General features: G+C 37.7%; 1 protein-coding gene across 4 annotated transcripts in view; it reads left to right on the forward strand.

The window, feature by feature from the left end:
* Positions 1-24,348, forward strand: part of ZNF292 (zinc finger protein 292) — a 111,215-nt gene that overhangs the window by 47,393 nt on the left and 39,474 nt on the right. For 2 of the 4 annotated variants that reach the window (XM_003404363.4, XM_023544017.2), the window contains 3 exons: positions 19,358-19,512; positions 19,711-19,789; positions 22,092-22,227. In XM_003404363.4, the coding sequence (XP_003404411.2) occupies positions 19,358-19,512; positions 19,711-19,789; positions 22,092-22,227 (370 nt within the window). Of the gene's footprint in view, positions 1-19,357; positions 19,513-19,710; positions 19,790-22,091; positions 22,228-24,348 lie in introns of those variants that run through there. The other 2 variants (XM_023544021.2, XM_023544028.2) reach the window with 2 other exon arrangements.

Raw genomic sequence — 24,348 nt, forward strand, 5'->3', positions numbered from 1 at the left:
TAGCTCTGTTTTTAAGTTGTCTATATACCAATATGACAGTCTTAATTTCTATACAGTTTGCATCCTTGTACTAACCAAAAGGTTGGCAATATGAACCCACCCAGCAGCACCATGGAAGAAAGGCCCGACAGTTTACTTCTGTAAAGATTACAGCCAAGAAAATGCTATGGAGCTCAGTTCTGCTCCATAGCACTTGGAGTCGCTGTGAGTTGGAATCATCTCAATGGCAGCAGCTTTGGTTTGGTTTATAAGTCTTCCCATCTGGTTAGGGCAAGTACTCTCACTTTATGCTTCAAAATTGGTTTGACCTTTGGTGTGACTTTCGGAATCAGCTTGTCAAGTTCTGTGAAAAACGGTATGTGGAATTTCACTGGTGTTGCTTTGAATTTTTATATTAAATTTGGGTTATATTACTTTAAATTTTATCCTCAAACACCCATGAATATGGCTTTTCTACTTATGCAAGTCTTTTAAATGAAGTTTCGTAATTTTTTCTGAAAAGACCTTATAAATATTTTGTTGGAGTTATTCCTAGGTACTTATGGGTTTTGGTATTGTAAATGGCGTCTTTATAAGAATTAGTTTCTAATTGCTTGCTTGTGAATATAATTGCAGTTGAATTTTGCATATTTATCTGATACCAAGCAACTATAGTGAATTCTCTTGAACTTCTTATGTATACATTATCTGCAATAAGAACATTTTTATCTTTTCTTCCCAGCCCTTATCACTTTCACTTCTTTTTCAGATTGCACTGAGCCTTGATAAGCAAGCATCTGTGTTTTGTTTGTGACTTTAAAGGGGAATGCTTCTAACATTTCACCCTTAAGTATGATGCTTGCTGCGAATTTTTATTGAATACTTTCCATCGAGTTAAGAAATTTAATTCTGTCCCTTGTTACAAAAAGATGTTGCTTTTTCTTTGCAGTGAATGGGTTGAATTTTTATTATGTAATTTTTTTGCACCTATTGAAATGATCATATACTTTCCCCCTTTGAATCTGTTATTGTGGTAAATTACATTTACAGATTTCCTAATTTTAAACTATCCTCATGGCCCTGGTGGGACAGTGGTTAAGAGATTGGCTGTTAACCAAAAAGGTCAGCAGTCCGAATCCACCAGCCGCTCCTTGTAAATCCTGTGGAACAGTTCTGCTCTGTCCTAGAGGGCCACTCTGAGTCAGAATCAACTCGATGGCAGCAGGTTCATATTCCTCTGATCAATCCTATTGGACCCAAAATGCATTTTAAAAATTTAGTGCAGTCCTTCCTCTTCCCTTCTAAATAATTCAGTCCTAAAGCCCTTAAAAAAAAAAAAAAAAAATTTTTTTTTTTTTTTAAAGCCCTAGTGGCACAGTGGTTAAGCGTTCAGCTGCTGACCAAAAGTTCAGCAATTCAAATCCACCAGGTGCTCCTTGGAAAACCCAATGGAGCAGTTCTACTCTGTCCTGTAGAGTCACTATGAGTTGGAATTGACTCAACACCAACAGGTTTGTTTTTGATTTAAAGCTATTAGATACAAAGAAGCAAGGTAGGCATGTGCTGTGGGGTGCCTCAGCTGCTCAGAGTATCCCAGGCCTAAATAGGGTGATGAGGGCACCTACACGGAGGAGCAGCCTGATGATGGAGGAGGCAGGGTCAGCATCCAATCAGAGTGGGGAGGGGTCGATAGGGAAGTGACTATGTGTGGTGACCCAGAGTCCAACTGGAATGAATTAGGGCATTCATGGGCTAGAGGAGGAGTCAGAGCAGGATGAGGAGTGCATCTCTGTCTGCAGAGGGATAGCTTGGCATAGGATGTCATAGTCCAAGCAGGGCAAGAAGGGGTTTGGGGCTACCTGAAGAGATGGCCAGTTCCAGCATAGTGAATCAGAGTCCAAAGTCAGTGAAGAGGACAGACACTACCATCATCACGTAATCAAAATGAACATCATTCATAATCGGACAAACTGAAATTGTGTACCACTTGATAGGATGCAATAAGAAGAAATCATCACTTCTGTGTTATTCTTGCCAAAAATGGATAACGTATCAAATCATAGGAAAATGCCAGACTAACCTGAATTGAGGGACATGCTACAAAATAACGGGCCTATAATCTTCAAAAGGTTGTTGTTGTTAGGTCCCGTAGAGTCAGGTCCAACTCATAGCGGCAACCCCATGTACAATAGAATGAAACACTTCCGGGTCCTGCGCCATCCTCACAATCATTGTTATGCTTAAGCCCCTTGTTACAGCTGCTGTGTCAGTCCATTTCATTGAGGGTCTTTCTCTTTTTCTCTGACTGTCCACTTTACCCAAGCATGATGCCCTTCTCCAGGGAATGAACCCTCATGACAGCATGACCAAAGTATGTGAGATGTAGTCTTGCCATCTGTGCTTCTAAGGAGCATTCTGGTTGTACTTCTTCGAAGACGTACTTCTTCGTTCTTTTGGCAGTCCATGGTATATTCAGTATTCTTCAACATCGCAATTCAAAACCATGTCAATTCTTCTTCGGTCTTCCTTGTTCATCGTCCCACTTTCATATGCATGTAAGGTGATTGAAAACACCATGGCTTGGGTCAGGCACACCTTAGTCTTCAAGGTGACATCTTTGCTTTTCAACACTTTAAACGGGTCTTTTGCAAAAGATTAGCCCAATGCAGCGCGTATTTTGATTTCTTGACTGCTGCTCTTGTAGGTGTTGACTGTGGAGCCAAGTAAAATGAAATCCTTAACGACTTCAGTCTTTTCCCTGTATTTCATGATGTTCTTCATTGGTCCAGTTGTGAGGATTTTTGTTTTATGTTGAGGTGTAATCCATACTGAAGGCTGTGGTCTTTGATCGTCATCAGCAAGTGCTTCAAGTCCTCTTCGCTTTCAGCAAGCAGGGCTGTGTCATCTGCATAATGCAGGTCTTGATGTCCTGTTCTTCATATACTCCAGCATCTCAGATTATTTGCTCAACACGCATTAAATAGGTGTGGTGAAAGAATAGCCCTGCCACACGCTTTTCCTGTCTTTAAACCACTCAGTATCCACTTGTTCTGTTTGAACGACTGCCTCTTGATCTATGCACAGTTTCCTCATGAGCATAATGAAGTGTTCAGGAATTCCCAGTTTTCACAGTGTATCCATAATTTGTTATGATCCACACAGTTGAATGCCTTAGTCAATAAAACATAAATGCATAGTCAATAAAACACAGGTAAACAGCTTTCTGATATTTTCTGCTTTCAGCCGGGATCCATCTGACATCAGCAATAATATATCCCTGGTTCCACATTCTCTTCTGAATCCAGCCTGAATTTCTGGCAGTTTTCTGTTGATGTACTGCTGCAGCCGCTCTGAATGATCTTCAGAATTTTTCTTGCATATGATATTAATGATATTGTTTGGTAATTTCCACATTTGGTGGGATCACCTTTCTTGGGAACAGGCGTAAATATAGATCTCTTCAGTCAGTTTGCCGGGTTGCTGAATTCCACATTTCTTGGCATTGATGAGTGAGTACTTCTAGCACTGCATCCGTTTGTTGAAACATCTCAATTAGTATTCCATCAATTCGTGGAACATTTTTTTTTTTTTTTTGCTATTGCCTTCAGTGCAGCGTGGACTTCTTCCTTCAGTACCATTGGTTCCTGCTCACATGGTACCTCCTGAAATGGTTGAATGTCGTCCAATTCTTTTTGTTATAGTGACTCTGTCTATCTTGTTTTGATGCCTCCTGCATTGTTTAATATTTTCCCTGTAAAATCCTTCTGTACTGCAACTTGAGGCTTGAATTTTTTCTTCAGTTCTTTCAGCTTGAAAAATGCAGAGCACGTTCTTCCCTTTTGGCTCTCCATCTCCAGGTCTTTGCACGTGTCATTATAATACTTTGTCTTCTTGAACTACCCTTTGAAATCTTCTGTTCAACTCTTTTACTTCATCATTTCTTTCTTTCACTTTAGCTACTCAGTGTTCAAAAGCAAGTTTCAGTCTCTTTTGACATCCATTTTGTTCTTTTCTTTCTTTCCTACATTTTAATGACCCCTCTTGCTTTCTTCATGTATGATGTCATTCCACAACTCATCTGGTCTTTGGTCATTAGTGTTCAACACATCAAATCTGTCCTTCAGATGGTCTCTAAATTTAGGTGGGATATACTTTGGCTCTGGTCGACTTGTTTTAATTTTCTCCAGTTTCAACTTGAACTTGCATATAAGCAATTGTTGGCCTGTCCCATAGTCTGCCCCTGGCCTTGTTCTGACTGATGATATTGAACTTTTCTGTTGTCTCTTCCCACAGATGTGATTGATTTGATTCCTGTGTATTCCGTCTGGCGAGGTCTGCATGTATAGTCACTGTTTATGTTGGTGAAAAAAGGTATTTGCAATGAAAAAGTTATTAGTCTTGCAAAATACTATCATGAGATCTCTGGCATTGTTTCTGTCACCAAGGCCATATTTTCCAACTACTCATTCTTCTTCATTTCCAACTTACACATTCCAGTCTCCAGTAATTATCAATGCATCCTGATTGCATGTTTGATCAATTTCAGACCACAGAAGTTGGTAAAAATCTTCAGTTTCGTCATCTTTGGCCTTAGTGGTTGGTGCATAAATTTGAGTAATAGTCATATTAACTGGTTTTCTTTGTAGGTGTACGGATATTATCCTATCACTGACAGAATTGTACTTCAGGGTAGATCTTGAAATATTCTTTTTGACTATGAATGGAATGCCAGTCCTCTTCAAGTTGTCATTCCAGGCATAGTAGAACATATGATTGTCTGATTCAGAATGGCCGATACCGGACCATTTCAGCTCACTGATGCTTGGGATGTCAATGTTTATGCGTTCCATTTCATTTTTGATGACTTTTCCAATTTTCCTAGATTCATACTTTCTACATTCCATTTTCCAATTATAAATGGATGTTTGCAGCTGTTTCTTCTCATTTTGAGTCATGCCATATCAGGAAATGAAGGTCCCAAAAGCTTAACTCCATCCAGGTCATTAAGGTCGATTCTACTTTGAGGAGATAGCTCTTCCCCAGTCGTCTTTTGAGTGCCTTCCAACATGAGAGGTTCATCTTCCGGCACTATATCAGATAGTGTTCCACTGCTATTTATAAGGTTTTCACTGGCTAAATCTGTCAGAAGTAGACTGCCAGGTCCTTATTCCTAGTCTTAGTCTGGTAACACAGCTGAAATCTGTCTGTCATGGGTGACCCTGCTGGTATTTTAATGCAGGGGGTTAGCTTCCAACATCACAGCAACAGGTAAACCCCCACAGTACGACAAACTGACAGACATGTTGGGGTTAGAGTCCTAAATTGAGTCTTTCTGTCTCATTTAGGACTTACAGAGAATGAAGAAATGTTACAAATAAATGCATTGTGTGTTTCTGAACTGCATTCTTTTCTATAAAAGGTATCTTTGGCACACTTGAATTGGTGTCTGAGAATTAAATACAGTAGTAGTGATGTAGCAATATTTATTTCCTGATTCTGATTATATAGAAGAATGTCCTTGTTTATAGCAAATGTACATTAAAATATTTGGGGGTAAAGGGACATCATGTTGGCAACTAACTCCAGAATGGTTCAGAAAAAAAGATTTCTCTACTGTATTTTCAACTTTTCTGTAAATTTGTGATTATTCCCTAGTGTTTTCAATACTTAGAGTCTGGATTTGGTTTGGTAATATTATATTTAGGATTTTGAAATCTGTGTTCATAAGTGAGATTGGCCTGTGACTTTGTTTTCATACTGCACATGCCATGGAAGATTTGCCCTCAAATTGATAGTAGCCTCAAAAAAAAAAAAATGAGTAGCTTTTCCTATCCCCATTTTCTCCCTTCCTTTGTTTCAGAAGTTTATATAATAAAGAGAGGGTTATTTCCTAAGGGTTTGTTTGGTAGAGTTTTCCTGTAAAAACAATCTGATTTTTTTTTTTAACTACATTCTGTTGCATTATTGGACAAAGGGCTATTAATTTCTTTAAATAATATTTTTATTGTGTTTTAAGTTTACACAGCAAATTAGATTACCATTTTACACTTTTTATCCAAGCTGCTCCATGACATTGGTTACATTTTTCACAATGTGTCAGCATTCTCATTATTTCCCTTCTGTTTGTTCCATTTCCATTTAACCTAGCTTCTCTGCCCCGCCTTGCCGTCTCATCTTTGCTTTACAGCAGAAGTGCTGTTAATTTTTTCTATTTCTACTGATAACCAAAGACCAGACGAGTTGTGAAATGACATCAAGGATATCATCCATGAAGAAAGCAAAAGGTTATTAAAAAGACAAGAGAGAAAGAAAGGACCAAAATGGATGTCAAAAGAGACTCCAAAACTTGCTTTTGAACGTCGAGTAGCTAAAGTGAAAGGAAGAAATGATGAAGTAAAAGAACTGAACAGAAAATTTCAAAGGGCAGCTTGAGAAGACAAAGTATTATAATGACATGTGCAAAGAGCTGGAGATGGAAAACGAAAACAGACGAACACGCTTGGCGTTTCTCAAGCTGAAAGAAGAAAACATTCAAGCTTCAAGTTGCAATAGTGAAGGATTCTATGGGGAAAATATTAAACAATGCAGGAAGCATCAAAAGAAGGCGGAAGGAATACACAGAGTCATTATACCAAAAAGAATTGGTAGATGTTCAACCAGTTCAAGAGGTAACAAATGATCAGGAACCGATGGTACTGAAGGAAGAAGTCCAAGCTGCACTGAAGGCATTGGAGAAAAGCAAGGCTCCAGGAATTGACGGACCATCAATTGAGATGTTTCAGCAAATGTATGCAGTGCTGGAAGCGCTCACTCATCTATGCCAAGAAATTTGGAAGACAGCTACCTGGCCAACTGACTGAAAGAGATCTATATTTATGCCTATTCCCAAGACAGGTGGCCCCACCAAATGTGGAAATTACCAAACAATATCATTAATATCACACACAAGAAAAATTCTGCTGAAGATCATTCAAAAGTGGCTGCAGCAGTATATTGAAAGGGAAATGCCAGAAATTCAAGCCAGATTCAGAAGAGGACATGGAACCAGGGATATCGTTGCTGATGTCAGATGGATCCTGGCTGAAAGCAGAGAATACCAGAAAGATGTTTACCTGTGTTTTATTGACTATGCAAAGGCATTCGACTTTGTGGATCATAACAAATTATGGATAACATTGCGAAGAACGGGAATTCCAGAACACTTAATTGTGCTCATGAGGAACCTGTAGATAGATCAAGAGTCTGGTGTTTGAACAGAACAGGGAGATACTGATTGGTTTAAAGTCAGGAAAGGTATGCGTCAGGGTTGTATCCTTTTACCATACCTGTTCAAACTGTATGCTGAGCAAATAATCCGAGAAGCTGGACTATATGAAGAAGAATGGGTCATCAGGATTGAAGGAAGACTCATTAACGGCGTGCGTTATGCAGATGACACAACTTTGCTTCCTGAAAGTGAAGAGGACTTGAAGAACTTGCTGATGAGATCAAAGACCACAACCATCAGTATGGATTACACCTCAACATAAAACAAAAATCCTCACAACTAGACTAGTAAGCAACGTCATGATAAATGGAGAAAAGATTGAAGTTGTCAAGGATTTCACTTTACTTGGATCCACAGTCAAGACCCATGGAAGCAGCAGCCAGGAAATCAAAAGACTCATTGCATTGGGCAAATCTGCTGCAAAAGACCTTTTTAAAGTGTTGAAAAGCAGAGATGTGACCTCGATGACTAAGGTGGGCCTGACCCAAGCCATGGTATTTTCAGTTGCATCATATGCATATGAAAGCTGGACAATGAATAAGGGATACAAAGAAGAATTGACGCCTTTGAATTGTGGTGTTGGCAAGGAATGTTGAGTATACCATGGACTGCCAAAAGAACGAAGAAATCTGCCTTGGAAGAAGTACAACCACAATGCTCCTTAGAAGCAAGGATGGCAAGAGTATGTCTTACGTACTTTGATCATGTTATTAGGAGGGATCAGTCCCTGGAGAAGGACATCATGCTGTTAAAGTATAGGGTCAGTGAAGAAAAGAAGACCCTGAATGAGATGGAATGACATAGTGGCTGCAACAACGAGCTCAAGCATAACAATGGTCGTGAGCATGGCGCAGGACCAGGCAGCGTTGCGTTCTATTGTGCATAGGGTTGCTATGAGTTGGAACCAACTTGACGGCACCTAACAACATTTCCTCTTGAGACAATTTCGGTAACCTTTTCTAGGACATTTCCCATTTCATTCAGATTTTTTAATTATTTCAAATAAGGAATAGGGTTATTCAGGGTATTATCTTATGATTTAAAAAATTTGTACTGCTTGTATAGTTCCCTGTCTCATTTTTAATAGTTTTTTTTGTACTTTCTCTTTTTTCTTCATTGGTCGCCAAAGGATTTTATTTTTTTTAGTGTTTTCCATTGACCTATTTTTGGTTTGGGTGATTCTGTGTTGTGTATCTATTTTCTGGAGCCTTGGTGTCGTGGTTAAGAGCTTGGCTGATAACCAAAAGGTTGACAGTTCGGATCCACCAGCAGCTCCTTGGAAACCTATGGGGCAGTTCTACTGTGTCCTATGGGGCCACTACCTGTTTTTGGTTTGGTTGATTCTTGTCATTTCTTTATTTCCTGTTTCATTTCTTTCTGCTCTTTGTTATTTTTTTAATTTTGTACTTTCTTTGAGTGTGTTCTTTGTGGAACTTAAATTGGCTACTTAACTAGTTATTGTCACCAAATTGTGCATAACAGACAGCCACAAAAAGCTTAGTAGCATGTAACAATAAGCATTTATTGTTCACTTATCTGAGATAGGTGATGTTTCCAGCGAGTGCCTGGTAGATTTAAACAGCCAGCCTTTTGGTTAGCAGCCGTAGCACTTAACCACTATGTCACCAGGGTTTCCAGATCTGGGCTGGAATCATGCAAATATTTACTGTTGGCATACTGTCTACTAATATATGTTGTCCTCAACTGAAGCAACTAGGGCAACATCTCTCTGTCAAACAGGAGGCTAATCTGAGCTTATCTTCTCATTTTGACAGGAAAGGCATTAAAAAAAGCAAGATGCTGAGGCTCATAACTGGCCTACTATCTCTTCTGCCCCATTCTTTCAGCTAAAACAGGTCGCATGGGATAGGAAAATATTCTCTACCGTTAAAGGAAGCACTCCAAAGTTATATGACAAGGATAAAAGGAGAAGTGAAGAATTCAGTCTGTTGTACTTTCTCAATATTTTATTTTTTTAAGTTCTTATTACAGGAAAGTTACAAGAAGAGTACAGTGAATACATATATACTTTTCACTAAGACTCACTAGTTAACATTTTGCTGTATTTGCTTTATCTCATGTTTTAATTATTATTTCTGAATCCTTAAAGCAGTCAGTTCTGCTTTATTGCACTATATGCATCCGTAAAAATTGTGCAAGAAAAACCATAGGGCTTATGAGAAACAATGGGGTTAGAAGTATAACACAAAAGCTTGTCAGTGGCACACACATATACACATCTACATAAACAAAGATAGGAGCCTAATGAAAGCGGTAACACAGTTTTATACTATGTAAGTAGCACAATAAATGTGGCACTTTATCTTGAAAAAGACCTTAAGTTTGCTTTGTGGAAGTGAGTGTCAGATGGGTTGCAGCTTTTGAGTTATTGTGAGATGGTGGAAGGGTGTTCTCTGAAACTTGGCAGTAAATTGTAACACCATATGTGATGTCATGGATTGAATTGTGTCCCCCCCAAAAAACCATGTGTCAACTTGGTTAGGCCATGATTCCCAGTCCCAATGTCCCCCATTTTGTGATTGTAATTTTATGTTGCGAGGATTAGGTGGGATTGTAACACCTGCCTTACTCGAGTCACCTCCCTGATCCAAGGTAAAGGGTGTTTCCCTGAGGTGTGGTCTGCACCACCTTTTATCTCTTGAGAGACAAAAGGAAAGGGAAACGAGCAGAGAGTTGGGGACCTTGTAACACCAAGAAAGCAGCACCAGGAGCAGAGTGCGTCCTTTGGACACAGGGTCCCTGCTCCTGAGAAGCTCCTCAACCAGGGGAAGCCTTCCTCCAGAGCCGACAGAGAGAGAAAGCTTCCCCTGGAGCCAACACCCTGAATTTGGACTTGTAACCTACTAGACTGTAAGCAAATTAATTTCTTTTTGTTAAAGCCATCTACTTATGGTATTTCCGTTATGGCAGCAGTAGATAACTAAGATGTGGTAACACACATGGTGTACTGAGGTAGCCGTTACATGTTTGAGTTGTGTGCATGTGTGTGTTTTGAGTATTCCTACACAGCTCAGTTCAGCTGGATGCAGTTTTTTTGTGTTCACCTAATGTTTCTCATTGAAAAATTGCACGTAAGCAAACAAGAAATTGTTGTTTTGCTGAAATTATTTCTAATGTATCGGTTGCATTGGAACAAATTAGTGCTTTCAAAAGGAAGCATTAGGGAGAACTGACAGTATAAACATTTGCATCTATAAATTTTTCTCTTAAGACTGCTTTAACTGAATCCTAAAATTTTTGATAGGTTGTGGTTTTGCTGTAGGTTAGGGCTCAGAATTCTTTGATTTCTCATGATTTCTTCTGTCATGACTTATTTAGAAGTTGTTGTTAGGTGTCGTTGAGTCAGTTCTGACTTATAGTGACCCCATGTACAACAGAAGGAAACACTGCCTGGTCCTGCGCCATCTTCACATTTGTTCCTGTGTTTGAGCCCATCGTTAGCCACTGTGTCATTCCATGTTGTTGAGGGCCTTCCTCTTTTTTCCTGACCCTCTACTTTACCAAGAATGATGTCGTTCTCCAGGGACTGGTCCCTCCTGATAACATGTCCAAAGTATGTGAGTTGTAGTCTTGCCATCCTTGCTTCCAAGCAACATTCTGCCCATACTTCTTCCAAGACAGATTGATTCATTCTTCTGGCACTCCATAGTATATTCAATGTTCTTCACCAACACCATAATTCAAAGGCATCAGTTTTTCTTTGCTCTTTCTTATTCGTTGTCCAGCTTTCACATGCATATGAGGTGATTGAAAATACCATGGCTTAGGTCAGACACACCTTAGTCCTCAAAGTACGACTTTGCTTTTTACCACATTAAAGAGTTCTTTTGCAGCATATTTGCTCAATGCAGTATGTCATTTGATTTCCTGACTGCTGCTTCCGTGGGTGTTGATTGTGGGTCCAAGTAAAAGGAAATCCTTGACATCTTCAGCCTTTTCTCCGTTTATCATGATGTTGCTTATTAGTCCAGTTGTGAGAGTTTTTGTTTTCTTTATATTGAGGTGGTGGTGATATATAGAAGTACATTTAAAAATTTCCAAGTGTGTAGTTTTCTTTGTGGAGGTATTCTTTGATAATGGTTTCTAAATTTATTGCATTGTGCTAAAAAATGTGAAAAGTATAATACTGATTCTTTATTATTTCTTGTGACTGTCTTTGTGACTAGTTTGTTGAAATATTTGTAAATATTACTGTTTGCAGAGAATATTCTTTAAATTGTTGAATGCAGGTTTCTTCGGAGTTAAATTATTTTTTTCCTTAGCTTTATTGTCTATGTATACATTTCCTCCTAGCTCATTCAAGCTAGTTAGTCTATCAAGTTCATCTTGAGAAATTTCTCCTGAGCTATCTGACATCCAGTAGTTACTCTTCAGGCTCATTATGTAAATATCTTCTTGGGATCTTTCTTCATCACCTCTCTGTTTTGTTGGCGTCCTGACGGTGCAGTGGTTAAGAGCTACGGTTGCTAACCAAGAGGTCAGCAGTTTGAATCCACCAGGCAATCCTTGGAAACCCTATGGGGCAGTTCTACTCTGTCGTGTAGGGTCGCTGTGAGTCGGAATCAACTCAGTGGCAACGGGTTGTTTTGTTTTTCTTGCTTCTGGTAGATCCCCCTTTTCCTGGATATCATATTTCTCTTTTTTTCTGGTTTATTCTCTCATTTTGGTAAAACTCCTTCAATAGCATCCTGAAAAAAGGTGAAATTTTTGATAACGTGCATGTATGAAATAACTTTTCTATTTTCATGCTCGTGACAGTTCAGTTGCATAGAAATAATTCCCCTTTGGTTTTTAATGCAGTGTTTCATTTTCCTTTGGCTCCAGTGTTGCCGTTAAGAACCTTTCCCCTCTTCAGCTTATTAGATCACCTCTTTGTCCTTGAGCGCTGAAATTCTGTGAAGAAGTTTCTTCGTATATGTGTTAGGCTGGGTCCTCTAGTGGAGCAAAACCAATGAAGCATATATATATATACATCCCATTGCCATTGAGTAGATTCCAACTCATAGTGACCCTACAGAACAGAGTAGAACTGCACCGTAGTTTCCAGGGAGTGGTTGGTAGATTCGAACTGCCAGCCTTTTGGTTAGCAGCCGAGCTCTTAATCACTGTTCCACCAGGACCCCATATATAGAGATTTATTTCAAGGAAATGGCTCACGTGATTGTAGGCCGGCAAGTCCCAAATCTGTGGGTCAGGCTGGTGGCTTCCCCTGACTCACGTGGTTGCAGGGGCTGACAAACCCAAAGTCGGCAGGTCAGACAGCAGGCTGCTGGCTCATGTCCCAAGAACTGGAGGTTGGAGGATGATGAGTCGGATGCAGGATTGAGAGAGGAGCTTTTCCAGAAGATCCATGTATATCGTATGCCGCCTACAGCCTCTGGAAACTCCCCTTTCAACTGATTGGCTGCTTAAAACAGACCACATCATGGATGGTGATTGCATCCTATGTGCTGAACCAATGAGAATCATGGCTTAGCCAGGTTGACACATAACCTTAACAATCATAGCATAGATCTTCTTTCAGTCATTGTGTTGGGCACTAAGAGGGTCCTTTTGTTCTGGAAACTCATGTCCTGTTGGTTCTAGGAAATTATCTTGAAATAGTTCTTTGATTTCTTCCATTTCTCTCTTCTGATCCTGGAACTCCTGTTATTGATTATGGGACCTCTAATACTGTCTTAGTTATCTTGTGCTACTGTAACAGAAATACCACAGGTGGATGGCTTTAACAAAGAGAAATTTATTTTCTCACAGTGTAATAGGCTAGAAGTGCAAATTCAGATCATCAGTTCCAGGGGAAGGCTTTCTCTCTGCGTGATCTCTGGAGGAAGGTCCTTGTCATCAATCTTCCCTGGGCTAGGAGTTTCTCTGCACAGGAAGCCCGGGTCCAAAGGACGTGCTGTGCTACTGGCACTGCTTTCTTGGTGGGATGAGGTCCCCACTCTGTGCTTGCTTGTCGTTCTTTTTATCTCTTGTAAGATAAAAAAAAGGTGGTGTAGACCACAGTCCAGGGAAACTCACTTCACATTGGATCAGGGATGTGACATTAGTAAAGGTGTTACAATCCTACCCTAATCCTCTTTAACATAAAATTGCGATCACATAATGGAGGACAGCCATACAATACTGGGAATCATGGCCTAACCAAATTGACACATACTTTTTGGGGACACAATTCAATCCACGACAAGTACAGTTCACCAAATTTTTGTTTGTTTCTGTCTTATCCCTAGGGAAATTCTCCCAATTTACTTTTCAACTCTTATATTGGGGTTTTCATTTCTACTGTCATATTTTAAATTTTCATTAGTCTTTTCTCTCTAAATATTCCTTTATAACATGATATTCTTGTTCATAGGTGCAATACATTCTCTTACCTCTCTCAGGATACTAGTGATAGTGTTTTGAAAGTTTGTCTTCTCCCTGCATAGTCTCTGCTTACTCCAAATTGCTTTTTTTCTGTTTTAATCTCTCTCACATGTTCGATGTTTTCCTGAAGCACCTACTGATTCTTGGTTGTCCATAGTATGCTATTGAAAAACTGATGGAGAGCTCCAACTCATGAGCGGATTTGTTTGACCTTCACTAGGGGGTATCCGTCTAGCTGGTCTGTTTCCTTGGAGAAGGCCTGGTGTCAGAATCTTTGTGTCTTTTCTCTTGGGTTTCCAGAGAAGGACTCAGCTAAGGACCCTGGAGGTTTTAGCATTGAATGGAGAAAAGCACCTGAGAAGGGAGCTAGATCTGTAGTCAGTATGTAAAGTTGACTTAATTCTCTGTTAAAAGATACCACTCCTCAGTTGTGCCCAGATGCTTCTGGTTTAATCTACAGAAAAACTTACGCAGGGGGTGGAGAGTAGTAGTCAGTCATCTAACTGAGGTCACCCAGCTGTGGTGAGGAAGAAACCAGGGAGGCTTAACTCCCTTAAGTAGACTTTTAACCAATCCTTCTTTTTTAGCCCCACCCTCATCCCCGTTTCCAAAGGTACCAGTGCTCCCAAATCCTCAGCCTTTTGGAGATTATTGTACACAATCCTCCTATGTAGGAGTCCTGGCAGTCTCATGTGTGTCAGAGTAGAACTGTGTTCCATAGAATTTTCAGTGACTGATTTTTCCAAAGTAGATCACCAGGCGTTTCTTCCACAGTGCCTCTGGGTGGACTTGAACCTCCAACCTTTCAGTTAGCAGCTGAACACATTTACCATTTACACCACCCATAAAACAAAATGACACTAAAGGGGCACACCAGCCCAGGGGGAGTAACTAGGCGGCAGGAGGGAACAGGAAAGGAGGTAATAGGGAACCCTAGGTTGAAAAGGAAGAATGTTGACATGTTGTGGGGTTGTTAACCAGTGTCATAGAAAAATGTGTGTACTGACTGTTTAATGAGAAACTAGTTTGTTTAAAAAAATAAATTAAGCATACATATACCTTAAAAAAGAAAAGCCAGAAATCCAACTTCTGATGTAAAACTTGGGGTTTTTAAATACCAGAAACTAATTGAAATATTTTTAAAGTGATATGAACACACCAATCAAAACATATCTGTGAGCCCACAGTTATGACTATTTTCCCCTTCTATTCAGGTAGTTTTTTTTCTGGACTGTGTCTCCAAAATAGTCTCCTTTACAGCATCCTCTGACTCACAATCTCAGTCTTCTTGGTCCTCTATGAATAACTTCTTACATAAAGAGATGGTCTTATCTTGTTTTCTGGTTATGATGAGTCTGGATATGCTATATGATATCAGATGCCGGGATTTGCTATACTCTTTTTTGAGACCTTGGTGGGTAGAGTTTGGGGTGGGGGGTGCACCTGAAAATAGCAGTGTAAAGAGAAAGCGGATCCTTGAAGACATTGTCGAGCTACTAAACAAACCAATCCTTGAACCTGCCCTTCCTCTTAATCTCCTGTTACAAGAGATAAACTTTCTTATTGTTTATGATGCTTTGAGTTGAATTTTCTTCCTTTCAGCTAAAAGTAAGCTTAACTGGTAAAAAAAAGTCAGGTTGTTTAATTCTGTTGTGCCCGGCAAATTGGATAAATAATACTTCATAGCGTTGCTGTGAGGAATAATTGAAATAATATAGATAAAAGATACTTTGTAATTATAAAGTAATTACACAGATTTTTAGGAGCCCTGGTGGAACAGTGGTCAAGCCCTCAGCTGCTAATCGAAAGGTCAGTGGCTTGCTCCAAGGAAGAAAGATGGGATAGTCTGCTTCCGTAAAGATTTACAGCCTTGGAAACCTCATGGGACAGTTCTGTTCTGTCCTGTAGGGTTGCTGTGAGTCAGACTTGACTCAACAGCACACCACCACTACCACAACACAGATTTATAGTCCTGTTACATTAGTACAAATAGCCTTTTTTCATATAGACAGAATGTTGCACAGAGGGTGAGGTTGCCTAACTTTGCTCATACCAATTGTATTAATACTGTGCATGTCACTGCTCCATGTAAGGACTAATCTGTAAAACAAATAGTCTTTAAATTGTCTTCTGATTTTGTGAAGTGAATATAAGCCTGATTATTCTGAGGTTTCTGCCTGAGAGCTCTAGTATAGATTAAGTTAAAAAACAAAAACAACCAGTTGCTATCAAGTCGATTGAGACCCATGGTGACCTCATGTGTGTCAAGAGTAGAAGTACACTTTATAGGGTTTTCTTTGGCTGTAATCTTATAGATCACCAGGCTTTTCTTCAGTGCTGCTGGGTGGATTCAAACCTCTAGCCTTTGAGTCAGTAGCTCAGCACAGATTGTTTGCACCACCCAGGGGCTGAGCATGGATTAGGGCAGTAGATACAAATAAATAAATGATACAAATAAATAACTTTTTTTTTTAATTGAAGATACATAATTTATTAACCAATCATGCTGGGGAATGCTCCTATTTCACAATGGTTCTACTGATTTTAGTGTCTTGAGCAATAAGGAAAACACTGCTGTAAATATACTTAAAGTTATGAGAGCTGAAATTCTTAGCAAGTAAATATATTTCATAAATATACTTACTTGCTAAGAATTTCAGCTCTCATAACTTTATATAGATTATAGATATTTGCTTTTTAACCCAACTTTTAAGCATGTTCTCTATCTAATCAGTCATGAGCATGTCATCAATTTTGTTTTTCATACCCTTTCTAATATTCTGCCATTATCTTTGTCTTCTGACATCTCCCTAGTTAATGTTATTCCCTGATTATTACAATATGGTCACCTAAATGGACCCTGTGTACAATAGAATGAAACACTGCCCAATCCTGCACCATCGTCACAGTCATTTTTATGTTTGAGCCCATTGTTGCAGCCACTGTGTCAGACCATCTCATTGAAGGTCTTCTTTTTCTCTGACCCTCTACTTTATCAAGCATGATATCCTTCTCCAAGGGCTGGTCCTTCCTGATAAAATAACATGTCCAAAATACGTGAGACAAAGTCTCACCATCCTTGCTTCTAAGGAGCATTCCGGCTGCTTCTTCCAAGACAGATTTGCTCATTCTTCTGGCAGTCCATGCTATATTCACTCTTCTTTGCCAACACCCTAGTTCAAAGGCATCAATTCTTCTTTAGTCTTCCTCATTCATTGTCCAGTTTTCACATGCATATGAGATTATTGAAAATGCTATGCCTTGGGTCAGGCACTTTAGTCCTCAAGGTGACACTTTTGCTTTTTAACAATTTAAAGAGTTCTTTTGCAGCAGGTTTGCCCAGTCACTTGATATCTTGACTTCTATTTCCATGGGCATTGATTGTGAATCCAAGTAAAATGAAATCCTTGACAACTTCGATATCAGCCTCAACTCTGATTTCTTATTGACTACTACAGTGTCATTCATTTATAATTACATTATACAGAAACAGTGTCTTTCCCCTCCCCCAGCACCCTCACCCTATCCTTAATTAAAGTTCAGGAAGATTCTAAAGCCCTTTGTACTTGTAGGAATTCACATTTGGAGGGAGCTAGGGAATTTATCCTTGATTCTTTTTTATCGCCGTATAGAATCTATTCTGCATTACGAAGGCCTTCTGAGATGGGGTGTTGTTAAAGTGTTGACCCGATACTGGTTTCAGGGCTCATCTGGGAAATATTTGGATATTATTTTCCTGGATAACTTTTCCACTCCAACTTTACCTGGAATTTTTTGCTGTTGGGGTTGGTTTTAGACCTAGGGTAAATGCATTCCTCCTTCTCCTACTCACCTCTGCCACACATGTAGGTGTAAGTTTTCTGTCTTTTCTCTCTAGTTTTCCTGGCCATCAATAGCTGCCCTCACTTAGGGTAGATGTATGTAGGTGAAAGGAAAGTGTTGTTTTATTATGTTGTCCTTTAATTTACCGGCTTATCCTTTCTATTCTTTATTCTTTCTTTATTTTCTGTGATCACTTACTACATCTGCTAGTTAGAGGTTAGTAGAGAAGGCAAGTTGGAGCCCTGATGGTACAATGGGAAATCACTCACTTGCTAACTGAAAGGTTGGCAATTCGATCCCACCCAGTGGCTCCACAGGAGAAAGACTTGGTGATCTGCTCCCATAAAGATTACACCCTAGAAAACCCTACTCAGCAGTTCTACTCTGTCACACGGGGTTGCTTTGAGTCAAAATCAACTTAACAGCACCTAACAACAACAGAGAGAGCAAGGCAGTAATTGTTTTGAGTGTTTGTTGTTGTCAGTTGCCATTGAATTAGCTCCAATTCATATAAGATTCATTCAAAACGTTGCCATCTTCATGATCATTGGTATGTTTGAGTTCATTGTTGTGGCTATTGTGTAGTGCCTTCCAACCTTGGGGGCTCATCTTCTAGCACTATATAGGACGATGTTGTGTTGTTATCCGTAAGGTTTTCATTGGCTAATTTTCAGAAGTAGTTTGCCACACCTTTCTTTCTACTCTATGTTAGTTTGTGAGGTCCACTGAAACCTTTTCTACCATGAGTGACCCTGCTGGTATTTGAAATGCTGTAGCATAGCTTCCAGCATCGTAGCAACACAAGCCATCACACTATGACAAACTGACAGATGCGTGTTTGATTGAATAGAATTTCTAGCTATCTTCCTTTCTTCCAGTACATTTTATTTTAAAGATGCTTCTTTATGCCCACCATCTCAAGCCCTCATGGAGCTTTTTTCCTTCATGATACACTCTTTTCTAGGAAAGGACACATGCATTTCCATATGTGATGAAATGAGTCTTAGACCTTGAAGTGTGAAGAGGACCAACTGTAACAGCTTTCTTTATTACGAAAACATTTAGAATCCCACTTTATTTAAAATAGCCGTAGAGCCCTTTAGATAGTTTTTAGTAACTGAAGGTTCTAACAACTGCAGAGTCTAATGTGTGTGTGTATAACTGCTGTTACCAGTTTCTTTCATCTTTTTATTCTATTGAATAAACAGTATTTTGTTAGTGATTCTGATGAGATGAATTTGAAATATTTAATTCATTGAGGGATGGAGTGGGGAATTTTTTTTAAATAAGCACTTTATTACAAAAATTATAAAACCTTATAACCGTTTTTTAATATATTTAATATTGATTTATATATGTTGAAGGTCTTTAAATGATAATTTATAAAACTTGTCATTAAAAACATTGATTCGTTACTTTTTTTTTATGGACTGAAAAATCGTGTAAATGCCAATCATATGCAATCCATTTGTAGTTAGGTGTTGAATCTTCTGCTTCTTATATATTTAAAAAAAAAAAAGAAACATATTCTTTGAAATTCTTCAGTGCATGGTCAAGTATTGTCTAAATGTCTTCTTTTAAAAATAACTTTTAAATCTTAGAAATTATTGGATGAGAGGTTGCATTTTGACTAGGGAAGAGAAGATATAATGTACTGTTTGAAACCAGCCTTGATGAAATGCACGCTGGATGAGTTGACACTAATTTTTTCCTCTATAGAGAACTGCTAGAAATATGGGTGTGGTTTTATTTATTTATTTTAAATATTTTAATCAGCATAAGTTACTTTTTATAAATAAAACATTTTCTAAGATTTCTCAGGGTGGAAAGAAAAACACAGTTAATCAGTCAATGTATATTTTCATTTATATTGAATTTTTTTTTTTTCTTTCTAAACAGACACTCCTTGAATATGCAGAGAAATGGAAAACTTCAGATGACCCCTTACCTTTATTGGAGGTATACACAGTGGCTATCCAAAGTTATGTTAAAGCACGACCTTATCTTACCTCTGAATGTGAAAATGTAGCGTTGGTTCTGGAACGCTTGGCATTGTGAGTAGACCTTTGAATAAATAAAAAACTAGATTTAGCTTTTTTAAAAAAAATTTTATATCACAACTCTTATGACAGTTTAACTTTAAATACATTAGGTATGAGGAGTCTATTGATATTAGAATTACTGGGTTTTTTTTTTTTTTTACTTTGAATTTTAATAATTATTTGTATCCTTACCAACATTTTGTTTTTTAGAAGCTGTGTTGAACTTTTATTGTGTCTGCGTGTTGAGTTATCAGATAAACAGTGGGAACAGTTTCAGGCACTGGTACAGGTGAGACTATTTACCTATTACATTTAATATAACTTGTGTCATTTTTCCTTACTCTGAAACAATTATTTGGTTAAACTTTAAAACATCTAAGTAATGACAAACATTAATGTGCCACTCTCATTAACTCTAGTTCTTGCATATAGTAGATGCTTAATAAATGTTTGGTAAATGAATATATCCAGTTAGGCAGTTTGATTGAATATTGCATAATTCTTTAAGATCAAATAATTAGGGCTTTGTCAGAGCAGTAAGGGAACACACACATAACAAAAAAAATCCATCATTTGGATTTAGAAGTAGTTTAAATGATGAAAATCTACCAGTATGCTTTAGAAGAATTTAACATATCTTATTTAATCCTTATGAAAAGTTTATGGGGATAGGTACATTTTCCCCATTTTAAAGGTGAGGAAACTGAGGCTCATACTGTAAAATGTTCATCTGCCCAGAGTTGTGCAGCTAATGTCATTGAGTAGTTACGTGAACCAAGATTCTTTACTCCAAGCCCATGCTTTTTCTCCTGTGTCTGAAAGCACATGCTTTGGTTTCTTACTTAGTTCTGGTATCTTTAGTTCTGATGGATATTGTACTGTACAAGTTAGCACTTAGTTGTTTTGGGGTATTTTCAGGAACGTTTAGTTCTATTTCAAACACTAGATTATGCTGAATATATTATAGCTTTAAGTAAAATTTGATAAATTGGTTAGCCAAAAAGAATGTTCCTGCTAGTTAGTTTTAAAAGATACAGTTCTTGCTCTCTGTTTCTCCAGCCAGAGTTCTTAAAATGTCTTTTGATCTTACTTTTTTCCATAGGATATTGTTAATGAGGGCTAGTCTTAAATTTTGGAAGCATGTGAAATAAGCTGTAGTTGGGCAGAGAAATAAACTTTGCTATTTTAACATTAAGCATTAAAATCTATGTTAAGTGGAAGGTCCTTGGAGGTAGGAATCATTATGTAATACCACAGGATTCCACTTAGTGCCTTACAAATAATAGATGCTTAATAGTGCCTTCCATGTAATAGATACTCAGTAACTGTTGGATTGAAGGTGTCTTGTCCTGTTTGTCCCATTGCTACTAACTTTTTGATCATGCAGTTTCTGCTTCAGCATATCAGTACGTTTCGTCTTAGGTTTTTTTCCACATTGTTTATTTTTAGGTAAATAATTATTTCAGAGTGTTTCATTGTTTGGCATTCAGAACACCATGCCACAGAATTAACTGAATAAATTTTTTACACACAAATGTAATAGTTTTATGTTACTGATTTTGTTTGTCAGTGTAAGATTACTTTTAAAGTTTCTCTTTTGAAACAAAAGTTGGTATTTTTTATATGGGTTAATGAGAAGGAACCAACTCTAAATCCCTCTAAGTTAGACTCCAGTTACTTCTCAAAGAAAATTTCTTAAAGCACTTTGTTGCAATGAGAACATTTTCATGGTATTGAGGAATAGATTTTTGTTTAAATATAGCTTTAAGAGTTTCCATGGTACTTTGCTCTCTTTTCAGAGCTCCCTGGGGGTTTGTTTATACCTGTTTGACAGCATTTGTTTTATTTTGCCTGTGTTTTAACTGTTTAAACATTTCTTTACCCAACTAGAGAATAAGTTCCATAAAGGAAGAGAACTAGTTGCAGTCTTCACCAGTGTTTTGCCCATAGAAATTCTCAATAAATACTTTTTAAATTGAATGAAAACTTTGGTCTTTTGTGGCCCGAGGGATATGCCAGCTGCATGAATACTTATAAACAGCTAGTGTAAGCAGGGTTCCGTGTCACCTTTAATATGAAATTGCCAAAGATATGTAATGAATAAATGAAAAAGCATACATTTAGTTATTTTCTTTTCTTATGTCCTTTTTATCAGAATATTTGTAATGTGTCACTTAGGCTTTGATATAAGTCTGTCATTTATTAATGGTAGCAGGTTTTGGGGGAAAAATGTTTACCAACACATACGCTATACACTGCAATAAGGTCTTTTATGATGCTGGATATTTTGATAGCTTCCTTGAGAAATAAGTTTGTTCTTGGTTTAGATTTGGGGGGAAAAAAAACTTAATAAAACTTATTTCTATAAATATATTACATTTATTTGAGGTTTATAACTGATTTATTTCTTATCCTGTAGATTCATCTTTAAAAAGCAGAAGCAAAGAAATTCAACGTTTTGTAATGTGACATGAAATTTTTAAGATAAAAGTCTAATTTTTTCAAAAGTTTAGTGTTATATTTAAAACCTGATAAGCTTGCTTTTTGAAAAATCTGTTGTAATTCTTTGGATGTTTATTTAATATTTATAGGTAGCTCATGAAAAGCTGATGGAGAATGGCAGCTGTGAATTGAATTTTTTAGCTACTCTAGCTCAAGAGACTGGGGTGTGGAAAAACCCGGTACTGTGCACTATTCTTTCCCAGGAACCATTGGATAAGGATAAAGGTAAATTTTCTAGAGCGAGAGAGAGAGAGGAGAAAAAAAAAAAAAACATTAGGTTAGGAAAAAAAAAGAATTACTTAAAGTTGTTTTGATGAATTTATCTCAAAATACCCTGAAGAAGGACCATTTAATTTAATTTCGTCTGAGGTGCTTGATGCCCTTCACCTTTAATTATTTTATTTTGGGGAAGATGTATTCATAGGATTATAGAATCTTAGAGTAACAGAGAAGCTAAAATTTATTCCCAGCATCTTTCCACCGAGGAATTCCCTCTGTGATATCCCTGACATGTGGTAATGTAGACTTTATTTGTTAAGCTAACTTATATGACAGATGGAGGAACAGAAATAGAGTGGTGAAATGATTTTTCCCAAAGTAGAGTAAGAAATCAGTGCTAGGACTTGAAGTCTTCTGTCTCCAAGATCAGTACTGTTCTCAAACAGCGTGTTGCCCAACTCTTATTTTATTCTGCTATGTTGCTATTATGTTGCTATGAGTTGGAATCGACTTGACAGCACTGGGTTGATGTTGCTATTATATGAGTTCAGACAATAAAGATTGCAGTTAAACTGGCAGGTATTCTGTTGGAACTGGATGGCTGTATGGCCAATATGCATAACACTTAATGTTCAGAGTTCAAAAATTATAAATACCATGAAGAAAGTACCTCTTCTAGGTACTTTTTTTGAGATTGTTTAGGAAAGTGCCCACATTTCACCTTTGACTTTTCCAAGGTATTTAACAGCTGGAGAAGGAAATAAAAAATTTGCTATGTATCTAATGGAAAAAAAGCACGTAACTACCACTATAAGCTTCTTCCATCTTTTATTGCTGCTTTTCTTGGTGCCTGATGATAGACTGTGAGGTATTTTGAGATTTATATGTGATAGCAAAAAGGATGTTTAAAAAAAAAAAGGCCATAAGAAGCCCATGGCTTGGTACTTACAAAAAGGCTTCCTAACCTATTTCCAAACTTCTTTTCAAACTGATTGCTCCTGTCTGACTCACCTTTCTACCATTTTCTCCTGGCATTCATGATAGTTTGAGTATTGTTATCTGTTCCTTCATTTTCACAGGAAATTTGTGAATATCCACAGATTAGCTACAGTGTTCTCAAGACCTTGACCTTATTATTATTTAAAATAATAACTAAAAAATTTTTTTTAAGTTGAAAGTTTTGATTTGTTTCTTTGCACGTTAGTTTTATTCCTAATAAAATGTATTGACACCAGTATGTTTTACTTCTAGTATCAAAATTACACTTTCTAATCTTCTTGGCTTTTAGAAATATTGGATATAATGTGTTATTAAGAATATTAAATTACATTATAGTTCTGTCTGAAAAGTGCTTTTATATGCATGGTGCTATTTAACCTTCAGGATGATCCTGTGAAAAAGGGTCATTGTCCCTGTTTTTACAGATGAGAAAATGGAGGCGCAGAAGGTTTTGTTGTCTTTTCCTAGTTCACACTGCCAGTGGTAAGAGGCAGAACCAGGAATTGAAATCAAGTCTTCAACCTCTTTCCTTTTTACATTATGCCCTGCTGCACCTAGCCTAAATAAAAGATTCATTTCTTTTTCCATCACCAATTTCTGAATAGTTTTTGCCAAGCTCATTCAGTATGTTAAAGCAGGAGAACAAAGCCTCTACCTTAGCAGAGATTTAAACTTTATTTTAAAAGATAATTTGTTTGAATGTGCTTAGCATTGCATCTGTTCACAGATGTCTCTGCCCATCTCTGTGCTGCTTGATTGCTCGGTCTTCACTGCCATAGCCACTAGAATAATTAGGACTCTGCAGCCAGGAGGAGTTTCTACAATAGTGGATGGATTCTAGATAGCCAGACTTTAATATAGTTCATAAAACAACCAGATAGGTGTTAAATGGTTCAGGGATTTTTTCTTTTTCTTTTTTTTTTTAAGCCATAGTCTTTATTTGGCCATCTGTGACCCAGGATTTTTTTTGATGGAAGCTATTGTATGGATAATACACATAAACCTGATGTATGTGACAAAGTTGAAGGAGTTAACTTTTTCATGTATGCTAATTAATTTATATTGTTAAGTTTGATGATGCAAGAATGGGAAACTTTTAGCTCTTACATCTTATATCCAGACCCTTGG

This window comes from Loxodonta africana, chromosome 1 (assembly GCF_030014295.1).
Source record: "Loxodonta africana isolate mLoxAfr1 chromosome 1, mLoxAfr1.hap2, whole genome shotgun sequence".
In the NCBI taxonomy this organism is placed as follows: domain Eukaryota; kingdom Metazoa; phylum Chordata; class Mammalia; order Proboscidea; family Elephantidae; genus Loxodonta; species Loxodonta africana.